This window comes from Littorina saxatilis, linkage group LG2 (genome assembly GCF_037325665.1).
Source record: "Littorina saxatilis isolate snail1 linkage group LG2, US_GU_Lsax_2.0, whole genome shotgun sequence".
Taxonomy (NCBI): domain Eukaryota; kingdom Metazoa; phylum Mollusca; class Gastropoda; order Littorinimorpha; family Littorinidae; genus Littorina; species Littorina saxatilis.
In genome coordinates this window covers 55,934,316-55,946,881 of record NC_090246.1, presented here as the reverse complement: position 1 = coordinate 55,946,881, position 12,566 = coordinate 55,934,316, and the positions used below count along the sequence as shown (strand labels likewise).

General features: G+C 38.7%; 1 protein-coding gene across 1 annotated transcript in view; it reads left to right on the top strand.

Moving 5' to 3' along the window:
* Window positions 1-12,566, top strand: part of LOC138959318 (uncharacterized protein KIAA2012-like) — a gene marked incomplete at its 5' end in the record, with an annotated part of 67,553 nt that overhangs the window by 38,467 nt on the left and 16,520 nt on the right. Inside the window, 6 exon segments of the mRNA XM_070330742.1 lie at window positions 2,253-2,288; window positions 6,072-6,202; window positions 6,880-6,957; window positions 10,556-10,655; window positions 11,217-11,438; window positions 11,862-12,035. Coding sequence (XP_070186843.1) covers window positions 2,253-2,288; window positions 6,072-6,202; window positions 6,880-6,957; window positions 10,556-10,655; window positions 11,217-11,438; window positions 11,862-12,035 — 741 coding nt within the window.

The window sequence follows — 12,566 nt, the reverse complement described above, 5'->3', positions numbered from 1 at the left end:
CATTTTGCATGATTTACAACATGAGTGATATTTTGATGTGTTTTTCTTTTTTTGTTAACGCTTAACGTTTGTGTCCTCACTTAGCGAATGGATGGTAACTCATTTAAAAACAACAAAACAAATGTCGTGTATGTTATTATATTGATCATAATCTATTATTAGACCCAAAAAAGAAAAAGAGAAAAGGCAAAATATTCTAGCCGGATCTAACAGCGGTGGAAATATAATGTTTTGAATACGGTGTTGTAATGATAATAATAATTGTCAGTAGGTACTGGTGTTACATGACTGATGTGAAACAGTTGATTAGCTAATGGAAATGCGCTTAAAACTGTTGGCGAACTAACAGTTCCACAGAGCGTACTCATACGCCTTTGCCAAATAGGGGGCTGTGTCCCTTCTTTGGATTTGAGAAGATTCTTCTCATCCGCCCTGTTAGTGACATGTAGCTTATCTTCTCCAGATTACCAAATGATGCTTGATCCTACAATTTCCCGTGGCTAAAAGCAGAAGTGTTTTTCTGAAAGATTTCGAGCTAGACCATGCAGCATTTGGAAGTCGACTGATTCGATTGACTGTCCTGAGTACATGTAGCAGACGACAGCGTCAGTTCAGTACTGAAATGAACGGTTTTAACCCGCGGCTAAACGCAGAAATGTTTTTCTGACAGAATTCGAGCTAGACCATGCAGCATTTGGAAGTCGACTGGTTCGATTGACTGTCCTTCGTACATGCAGCAGACGACAGCGTCAGTTCAGTACTGAAATGAAAAGTTTTAGCATATTTCAAGACAACAACGATGTTAATAGAAAACGCGAAGTCTTCAAAACATTCTTAGCATGTAATCGTAGCACCAGCCTCCCAGATGAATGCAGATACATTACGAGAAATAACATGCCAACTTTATTTTATGCGAATGAGCGAACGATCGTGTCACTTTGACATCAAGGGATGTCACTCATTTGCTTGGGGGTTGTTCAATTATTGGGAGCATAGAAAGTTCTGGTAGATGTCTCGCTACCAATAATTAACTGAATATAAAAGTGAAACTGTATGCTTACTGGTACATTAAGCATAACTGCAACTCATACTGTTAGTGGCTAATCGATAAAACGGTTCAGAGGGTCATCAAATCGTATAATCATCGTCGGCGATAAAACCGTCAATACCCCCGAAATGTGCAACTCTGGTGAGAAGCTTGCAAGCCATGGGAAAACCGGCACACACACAGAAGTAGGTCTAACTCGGCCTGTCCACACAGTTATACATTCGCCTGCAGAAAAATGTGTCTTGTCAAACGTTCTAATTTCTTGTAGTTACTGACAATATCGTTATTGAAACAATGACAGTGCGCTAAGAGATTTATAGAGCAAATCTTGAAAATAATTATTGAACTCAGCGCTACGCGCTTCGTTCAATAATTCATTTTCTCGATTTGCTCTATAAATCTCTTAGCACACTGTGATGTCTCAATAACTTAACTAATAATAACACTAACAAGAACAATAATAATAATGATAATAATAACAACAATAATGAATAATGTTTCACTTAAACATTTAAAGACAAATAGCCCGTAAAAAGCTAACACTAAGAGGATCCATGACCGCAAATGTACCGCGACCATCAATATGCATATATACTGCTGTTCATATATCTGTGCATGTTTTTCTCAGTACAATTGTATGGAAGTTCGTTTAGTTTTTCCTTTGTATGCATACATCATTTCTCTGAAGCGTAAGGCAAATCCATTTATGGTGTTTGCTTTTTTTGTTCTTTGCTCTTAGTGAAGCGACAGTTACATTGATACCATTTGAACATAAGGGTAACAGTAAATAAAGAGTGTGTTTTGTTTAAGAAATGTTCATGTAGTTTGCCCTCAAAACCTACCAACGCTATGGAAATCAAATACTACAACTCCCCACTCCAGGGAAATTTTAAGTTTTACAGGCTCCACTGCATTTCATTTGTTGTTGAGTTATTATAGAGTGTTTTTTTGTGTTGTTTAGTTTTAAAGTCACGATAAAGCACCAAGTTCATTTCTGCTATGCAGTCAAATTTGAGCATTCCATATTATCATTAGTCTTAACACGTATGGAACTATCGAGTTATAATGTACAACACACAATGTTTAACGTAGTGTGGAGTAGACTGAAGGGAACTTGCTTCTGTAGACTCTGAGATGATTGCTTTTAGATAGAGTTCTGTATTCTGAGCTGCAAACTAACACACCAGTCATTTGCCTCATATAGACACAGACAGCGACTCTCTGGCCAGTGGGAGTATACGTAAGTTGTACAACTTGGGTGATATGTATTCCGTACCGTAAACTATTTCATACAGGGCTACTCATCTGGTCTCTATACTCTGCATGACTGTATAATACTGAAAAAAATCATAGGACCTATAATACTCAATTTATCCCATGGTGTCAGAAATTCCTCGGGGCGGCGAGCACACCTACTTTGTCTAATCCTTGTTAGACTTGTCTTGTACAAGCTTGTGGGACTGCTTGCATGCGTGTGTGATTGTCAGCCTGTTCTTAAAATGCTTTTGTAGTACTCCACTCTGCATACTGGTGTAATGCATGGGGGAAAAAGACAGAGACAGACAGACAGACAAACAGACAGACAGACATTATGTGGAGACTGGCAAACTAATATGTTTTTCAAAGAAAGTCTCGATAATCCTCTTTTTCTGTAAATACGGTGTTCCCCGAACGGTGAGCTCAAATTGACTGTCTTTAAATTTTTGTATGAAGGGAGCATAATTCAACCCCTTACATGTTAGAACTAATCAACAATTACTAATGGTTATTCATTTACAGAAAATAATATACCGTCTGTGCCGGTAAAACGGTGCCAATGCTTTAGTTTGATGCTGTTTACGTATTTTAATTTTGTCTGTGTCCTTTTTCTGTGAATGTTTTGTTTCTTATTATCTTAATAATTATGTACTTACCTGGAAAATTGTGTTGAACTCGAACCTGCCTTTGACTTTCTATTATATGTTTAGATAAGTGAATTGATGTGGCAAATGCTCTGTGAGTGTGTGTGTGTGTGTGTGTGTGTGTGTGTGTGTGTGTGTGTGTGTGTGTGTGTGTGTTTGTGCGTGCGTGCGTACGTTCGTGTGTGTGTGTATGTCTGTCTGCGTGAGAATTTTGAAATTGTTTCTACTATTTATGTATATTTAACATTTACAATATACCCCCTAAATACTAATATCATGACCGATTTATGTTGTGTGTCACTTCCTTGTATATTTTTCAACCCTGCATCTGAAAAGGATTTTACCCCCATTATACACTTTCTCCACAGTTAATGTTTTGTGTGTGTGTGGTTCTCTTTTGGGCATCAAAACCTATGCTTTTTCCCTTAGGCACAGCGTTTGTTTTGAATATGTATTCCGACATGGTTTGAACGATTGCATATTGGCGTTATTCCTGATATTTACACTATCTGATATGTGCTTGGTGCGATGTGGGGAATTTGATTATTGACAAAAAAGTCTGATTGTAACCCTTTAATAATCGTTGTTTTTGCGTTGAAGGGTTTGTTATTGCTTTTGTATACATGTTTTTTTGTTTTGGTCGTTAGTTATCTTATGTTTTTCGCATTTTTGTAATGGACATATTATTTGGAAAGTGAGTGGTTTGTGGCCCCTAATTTGTGGGTTTCCTCTGATCTTTTTGTCCACCTTAACTTACTGCCCATTATGCCGGGTGGCATGTAGGCACGTTAAGACGGCGACTAAGAACCTTAATCCAAACGCATGTCACCTGTTTTGAAAATACATGCGTGAACTACTAACAGGTATTCGTAAGGTTGACGGCTTTTTTTGCCAAGTGACTAAAATAAATTGACCCAAATTCATTCAGACAAAGATTGACTGAATGTACAAATAATTGCGCTGACACCAGCATTGGCGTCAGCACAGAGCGAAGCCAACAATAGCAGTAAGACAACCACCCCACAACTCAAGGGCAAGGTTGGAAGCGGGAAAGAAGAGAGCAAATCCCGAGGCGCAAGCAGTAAAATGTCACAGCGCAGCCAGGCAAAAAGCCGGGCCAAGGACGGGTCAAGGTCGGTGAACACCAGATTGTCTGAAGCTCGACTTTTTACCCCACCTCCCGGAGACGAAGGAGGAGGACATCGCTGGGACGACGATGAAGAAGAATATGACGGCGCGCGATCCGAGCATGGGACCGACGTAGGCATAGAGGAATACCAAGCTCCTTCAACCCCGACCTCAGGGAGCGAGAATGATGCGTGGATTTCCGGGGAGAAGCCTCGGGTCAGAGGCAACGCGCTGTCCATTGAAGGCACCCAGCTGTTGACGCCCCCAGAGTCTCCTTCCGTGGGCCACCGCACCAGAATGACAGTGCCGGATTCTGTTGTGGAAGAAGCAGAGACCGAGACTGGCACCATAGGTAGGACAGTTGCCGTGTGGTCATACTCTGTGGAAGAGTGACGTGTCTCTTACTTAACCTGGCATCGAGTGTTGTGATAGATATGCACGCGTGTGTAACAACGAAACTCTGTGTTTTAATGCTGCACGTGTTAATTTTGATATTTCAGTTGCAAGAGCTAACAGAACCACTTTACCGTATCAAGTCATGTATTAACAATGCTTACCGAAAGCGCTGATTAAACTGCACACGTGGTTGTTCTTGTTTGATCTCTTCATCAACAGTCTAATTATTTCTTTGTTGTCAAAAACAATCACTGTTTTTTGTTGTACAGCACGTTTCTGAATAGCATTAACAAACGGAAGCCTGACCAACTGCGTCAATTATCAAGCAGACCTAAGAAGTTGAGGTCAAGCGCTGGCCATGTTGCACTGTTGATTGCCAATGCACATTTGATTTGACTGACATCTAGAAAACAATCACTCGTCCTTCATTATTGACGACATTGATGATGATACCATTAGCCCTCATTTTCAAAAGAACTTGTTTTCAAATGTGAAAATAGCATTTATGTAAACGTTTCATTTGCTTTTGTACTTAAATCAGTTTCTTAAAATTGCAGGATTCGTTTGCATGAAACGTACTGAACGATGCAGTTGCGAATATGCATGAATTAACTTTGTTATCCAGACACTGTCGGGCTATGTCTGATTGCATAATGTATTTCTTCATTTGCTGGAAAGCATGCATTTTACTCCATATCTTTCATCATCATCTCTTTCTCTTCCCCCCCTCTCTCTCTCTCTCAATCTCTCTCTCTCTCTCTCTCTCTCTCTCTCTCTCTCTCTCTCTCTCCATTTTATTTTATTATCTCTCTCTCTCTCTCTCTCTCTCTGACAAGCAAATCGTAGCGTTACGTTGTCATATAACTAGTTGCAATACCAGTCATTAAACACAGGAATGCTTGTTTTAATTCACAATTAGTATTTGTACTTTCGGAGCTATAATAATCAAATTACATTTTGCAGATACATCGTCTTTGTTTCCCCAGTAGGAGCGATAATAGCTTACCTTTGTAGTAAAGTATATATAGTCGGGTCTTTCTTTTGCCTCAAATAGGTTACAGTTCAATGCTTTTAATATGAGTTGAAAACATAATGGTTTACTCCCTGTGCTCATATTTGTTTTCACTTTTGTTAAAAAAAAAGTGTTTCATCGAGTTTTGCCATTCATATTCAGTATTTTAAGGTATTAGGAGCGGTGTTGCAAAGAAAAGAGATGTTAGCTTTCTAGCTTAGTGTTTAGAACGTTAATTCACATAGGGTAGAAAACAGTAATATATATTTGCGTTAGCTGTTCTTTTGTTTCTGGTACTAGTCTATTTACCGCCCTGATATGGCCCTTCGTGGTCGGCTGGGCGTTAAGCAAACAAACAAACTAGTCTATTTTGATGCTTCAAGAAGGCTTGAATTACTTTTGTGGTGACTGCGGCAAGGTTTGTTATATTGACTATTCTGAGTTGACTGTCGACTGGTTTTCAATATGCTTTGTACCAATTTGGTTACCTTCGTTTCTGACTCTCTACTAGTTTTGGTTCGAATGAACTAGGTTTTCTTTCCGAATTAAAGAAATTAACAAGCGTTTTGTTCCCGTCCTGTTGCAGCATCTCAGGCAGGTAGGTCGAGCGTGACGGAGCAGGATCTTCTGGACACGCTGACCACGCACGCCAAGCGTATCGCGGACAGTGTCCTCAGCAACAGGGAGGCTGGACACGACCTGGAGAAGGACATAAGGGTAGGTCTTTATCGCCTCGATCGTAAAGGGCTTTTGTTTTTGGTGTGTGTCAAACATGGGGAAATGTCAAGAGTCATTTGCAAATGTTACCTTTTGCAGTTTTATCAGTTCACAGTCTGTTTTCGAAGTTGTGGATTGATTCTTTGTCGACTTCTCAACATGTTGTACACTTTGTCGACTGTTCAGTACTATAAGATGTACACACACAAAAAGAAATGAGAGATGAAGCGAGTCGGTGTGGGTGAAGGAGATGTCTTTGTTTCCATTGACTGCTCCGGCCGGGTCTACAGAGCGCTGATGTTCATGTTGTGTTTGGTGTGCGTGCGTGTGTACTCATTACATTTATTCTTGAAAGAATTAACATTGTTTTATCCTTCAGAACACATCGGATGTGTATTCATTACATGTATTTTATTGCATTTACATTGTCTTTTGTCTTTAAGACTTAATAGAATGCAGCTGACATGTGTATCAATCATACAAATTGTCATGTAATGTTACTGTTTTGCTCCTGTACGCAGCTATAATGTGTATAGGTACAAACTGATATATCACGCAGTCGACTCTTGTTTGAATTCTACTATTTGTAGATTATTGTTGCTCATTTAATGTTTTGTGAGCATACCTAAAACATATTCTAATTTCTTTTCGTTGTTTTTGTCCTTGTAACCTGTTAGAACGCGGCTGATGTATGGATGGGTCAAACTCCTAATGACATCTCGCGCAGTCATTCTGTGCAAGGTGGCGCGGAAACCGTAAGATCGTCGTCTATTGGTCAAAAACCGTTGGACACCAACCAATCATTCTGTGTCTTGGTCATCAAAGGCTTGGTTGAAAGCTGTCTGTATCAGTAGAACTAACCAATAGAAGCATGTCTTTAAAGTAGATGAAATGTGACGCGACTAAGTTCGTGATGACTGTTTACCAAGATCTTTAATTTGAAAAAAACGTTACTTATGACTGTGTAAATAACTCTGACATTTACTGTTTTAAGTAACGGTTCTCTTAATTTTTATATTTAGTCAAGTTTTGACTAAATATTTTAACATCGAGGGGGAATCGAAACGAGGGTCGTGGTGTATGTGCGTGTGTGTGTGTGTGTGTCTGTGTGTGTGTGTGTGTGTGTAGAGCGATTCAGACTAAACTACTGGACCGATCTTTATGAAATTTGACATGAGAGTTCCTGGGTATGAAATCCCCGAACGTTTTTTTCATTTTTTCAATAAATGTCTTTGATGACGTCATATCCGGCTTTTCGTGAAAGTTGAGGCGGCACTGTCACGCCCTCATTTTTCAACCAAATTGGTTGAAATTTTGGTCAAGTAATCTTCGACAAAGCCCGGACTTCGGTATTGCATTTCAGCTTGGTGGCTTAAAAATTAATTAATGACTTTGGTCATTAAAAATCTGAAAATTGTAAAAAAAAATAAAAATTTATAAAACGATCCAAATTTACGTTTATCTTATTCTCCATCATTTGCTGATTCCAAAAACATATAAATATGTTATATTCGGATTAAAAACAAGCTCTGAAAATTAAATATATAAAAATTATTATCAAAATTAAATTGTCCAAATCAATTTAAAAACACTTTCATCTTATTCCTTGTCGGTTCCTGATTCCAAAAACATATAGATATGATATGTTTGGATTAAAAACACGCTCAGAAAGTTAAAACAAAGAGAGGTACAGAAAAGCGTGCTATCCTTCTTGGCGCAACTACTACCCCGCTCTTCTTGTCAATTTCACTGCCTTTGCCATGAGCGGTGGACTGACGATGCTACGAGTATACGGTCTTGCTGAAAAATGGCATTGCGTTCAGTTTCATTCTGTGAGTTCGACAGCTACTTGACTAAATATTGTATTTTCGCCTTACGCGACTTGTTTGTATATCAAAACGAACTAGATAATTTCAATAAATTTGTACAGCAATTTAAGCGATAACTTAACCTGAAACATCTTTGGCAGAAGACTTTAGTTTATAGCTAACTAACAGTGTGTGAACTATATTGTGACGAATGTAATAACATTGTGTATGGGGTTAAGGAGGTGTGAATGTCTGATGTTAGTCAAACGAGACTAGCAATCGAAAACTTGATGATTCTAAACAGTATTGGTACACTAATTTGTATTTCTGTAGTTAAAACTAACATCTCTTACACAGCTGAGCCTTTGGCCTGAGACACAGAATATTGGGGTCCGAATGACCTGTTGTTGTGTAGTTTTTGTGGATGTGGTTTTTCGGCCAGAGTGTTGCCTTCGCATGCACAAGTAGAGGATAGTTTTTACGTATCCTTCTCCACTGCTTTTCACCTGAATTTTACCTGGTTGCAGTTCCAGCATGACACCGGCACGCACAATTTCACAATTTCACCATTGAAAAAATGAAATAAATGCATGTTGCAAGTTGCATGTTTGTGTATTCAGCTAGAGTTCCCGTTATCGTCATGCATTTAGGCTAGAGTCAATCGTGTATTCTTTTTTGAAGTTTTTACTCAACGTTTCTCTTGCCCTGCCCATTGTCATATTCGTGTTTGTTTTGTATGTGTTTTTAATAAACGAGCAAAGGAAATCGTTGCTGCTTGAGAATGTCGAATTTGTTTACATACCGGAGAAGTGTATTACTGTTGTCTAATGTTCAAGGGTTACAGAATTGATGAAATGCAGTTCTTATTTAGTTCTTTTTATTTATTTTTATTTATTGATATGATTATTTATCTGTTTATTCATTTGTCTATTTGTTTATATTTTACACAACTAATTCATATATCTATTTAGTTAGTAATCTATTTGTCTGTCTGTGTGTGTCTGTCTATCTGTCTATTCGTCAATTTTGTGTTCTTGCTTTCTTCATTTATTTATTCATGTATGTAATTGTTTTGTATGCTGTTGTCAGCCCCCCACTTGTTATAATTAAAATGAATTAAAGTGTGTAAACGTCGTTCTCCAAATCGTGCAAATATATAAAAGAAACAAGATTTGTTTTCTCACATGCATTGTCTGCTCATCAGCACCCACATTTTTGTTTTTGTTTGTTTTCTAGATGAGTGTTGCCATGTTTGAGGTTTGTTGACACAGCACAATTCTGCTCAAAGTAACGACAACAGTTGCACATAATCTACCGCCCTCTTCCTAAAGACATCAGGAACATAAATGATATTGGCTCTAACATTGTTCTCGCATACTATTTTTTTTATATGTGATATATTCAAACTGCCATATGTATTTCGCCAGCTTTTGACACCACTTTCATAAACTTTCCATTTGTCAAAGTTTTACTTCATTGTCCACTGGACTGAAAATGGCTACGCTTTTAGTTCTGATTTCTTATTCTACCTTTCTGGGGCTGGAGGTAAGTTTGGGCTTGGTGTCTGTTTCTCGATTCTTCCACTCCATTTTGGACTGTGTATAAAGGTATTCCGTTCGTTCCCATTCAGAATATAAATATGAAAGCTTTATCTTGACCCCTTCTTTAAGGTGACAGGGTCATTTGTATTCTATTCTCTTTCGCAGACTTACATTGGCCTTTTCCAATAGCAAAATGACCTTTGCCATTAACAACTTTGCAGCGGAGGGGATTTTCCAGATAACACTGCTATTATGTATTGTCTGCGTTTTTGATCATGCTATTCGCATGCGTTTTCATTGCCGCATTTTGGCAGTGTGATCACTTTTCTCAAAAAGCAATTTTTTCTTACACAGAATGTTGTTGTTGCACAGCTATTTTTACATGTGCACACTTGATGAACAGTTTCTTTCATATATACGATATAATATATATATAGCTGATACTGCTCTCTCTTCAACTTAATAAGAACTCGAAATGAAATTACTAGTTTAATGTATTTCGATGAGAACAACAGAAAATGATAGTAAAAGAACAATTGAATGAATGATTGTGTGTGTGTGTGTGTGTGTGTGTGTGTGTGTGTGTGTGTGTGTGTGTGTGTGTGTGTGTGCGTGCGTGCGTGCGTGTGTGTGTGTGTGTGTGTGTGTGTGTGTGTGTGTGTTTGTTTTTGTGTGTTTGTTTTTGTTGGTATCTTTGTAATTTTGTTATTGCTTATATTTGGTTGATAATCATACGAACTATTCCTCATGCGGCTTTTCTTGTGAAGAGAAAAGAAGAGTTTTTTTCTCTAATATTTTTTAATTAATAGACTTTTAAGTATACTACACTATTACGTTCCTTTTGTCGAGTAAACATTTTTGGTTTTGTTTCCCTACTCTGCGAGATCGACACATACAAATATCCAAATACATATATATAAAATTGTATATGTTTTTCGTTTTTGCCCTGTTTTGGCCAGAAACACGTGTAATATAGTATCGGTACATGCTATTGCTTTATACAGGGAGCCTTAGAAGAAATCATGAACGCTCAGCGGGCTAATAGCGCGGGTCCAACCACTGCTGAATACAAAGACCTCATCCGTCAGTCATTGACCACTGCAGGTATTGTACAGTTCGTTTCGTCTAGTGATTTACCTTTCATTTGTTTAGGTCTGTGTGTCAAAGGACACGCATGACCTAACTGCAGCAAGTCACTCATCGCACGATAATTATAGAAAATAGATTCACAGCTCCGTTTGCATAACAACCGTGGCTTTTGATACTGTAGTTACGCGATTATTGCGACAGTGAAAAAACCTCTTTTGTGCATATTGTTTCCAGAAAAAAAAGCCTGATTGCACAAAATGCATATCGGACCTGATTGTCTTTTCCAGTGTGACGCCTATCATTATGAATAACTACTCTCTAGCATTGTTTTGCTTCATTTTTTTTTACAGGAACATATCTTTCACAACACATAAAACCTTGTGACAATTATTTTCGAACTCCCTCCTTTGATAACCTTCTTCACTTTACTGCAATAGTCCTATGGAGACCACCATGTATACTGAACAAGGAACCAACATTCAATCGGTCCGAAATAGCCAATTAGGTTAATGGGACATGGCAAACCAAACCAACGACCAATCTAGATGGTACATTCCCTCCACCTCCTTTTTTCAGTGGCAAGGGCAGCTGGGTTAGATCCAGAGCAGTTCCCAGAGGATGCTGAGATCAGCCCAGAGCTGCTGGAAGCACTGGTTAGTCAGAAGTTGACTCCAGATGACATTGCCATTTACCACGACGAAGAGTCAGGGCGTCCTATTATAAAGTCGCGTCAAGAAATTGCTCAGGCACTTGGAGGCGTCGCCGAGGGCCACCTTTACTTTGCCCCCAATGGAAAAGGTGCGTCAGGAACTTCTGTTGCGGGTTGCAGGTTTTGATATTAGAGAAGGGTGAAAACAGTGGTACTGCATAAGCTCTCAGGAGGTTTCACAATGTGTGTGTGCGTGTTGGGGGGGGGGGGGGCTTGGTGGGTGGTAGGGGTAGGGTGGATGTAGGTTTATCCCTGTGTCTGTGTCTGTTCGGTTTGAGATGACCATCATACGCTGAAGTGTCAAATTCTGATTAAGAATGTAAAGAAAACCGATTGAAATATTTGCTGTTTCAAAACTACATTTCAGTCAATTCACTCTCATATTCAGTATCAGAATGTTGGCTTTATCTTTTTCATTTACAGATGTATTTTACAAGTGTTGATATCTGGGGTTACATATATTTAGTGTGTCCTTGATACTTACCCTCAGATGTGAATTGTGCTTACTTCAGGTGGCAGTCATGGAGGATCCGAGATGGGAGGAATTAAACGCCAGATGTCCATTCCTGCTGACCGCGTCTCTCTGGTCGACAACATGGATTATGACGTCATAAACTATGGCGGCACTGAGGTCATGTCAGAACGAGGCCGACCTGCCGGAAGATCAAAGGCAGGATCAAAGCCAGGTGCAACATCTGATTTTCTCTTTGAGTCTTGATTCTGCGAGTATCGAAAACAATCCCCATGCACAAGTGCAAGAAATCTTTTGGTTATGAATGAAGAGGTTCTTGATCCACTTCGTCTTTAGTAAAGAGATTCTGACTTTAAAACAACGCTCATAACTTTGACTGATGAGGGAGTAAGATACTATATCAGCACTGCATTTTAATTCATCATCAGAATATACTCTGGTCATAAGGGCTTTAAAATAACCGAAATAGAAGTGTTACAGGAATTGAATATTGTCATGTAAAGAAAGCGGGTTTTCATTTACTATACCTGTTTAAAAAAAAAGATGTGTCCAGGCTAATACATGAGAGTAAGAGTATTCTTCTCCTCAGATACGTATCAAACAGCATGAGCTTGGTTGTTTGCTGTGTACATTGAAACTTTTATTTACTTATTTTAGGAAATTAATGTCAGTTGCAAAACTATTTCAGGTAAAGTGTCCCACACGGGAATTAGCCTGACTGTAGATTTTTGGTGTGTCCAAGTGA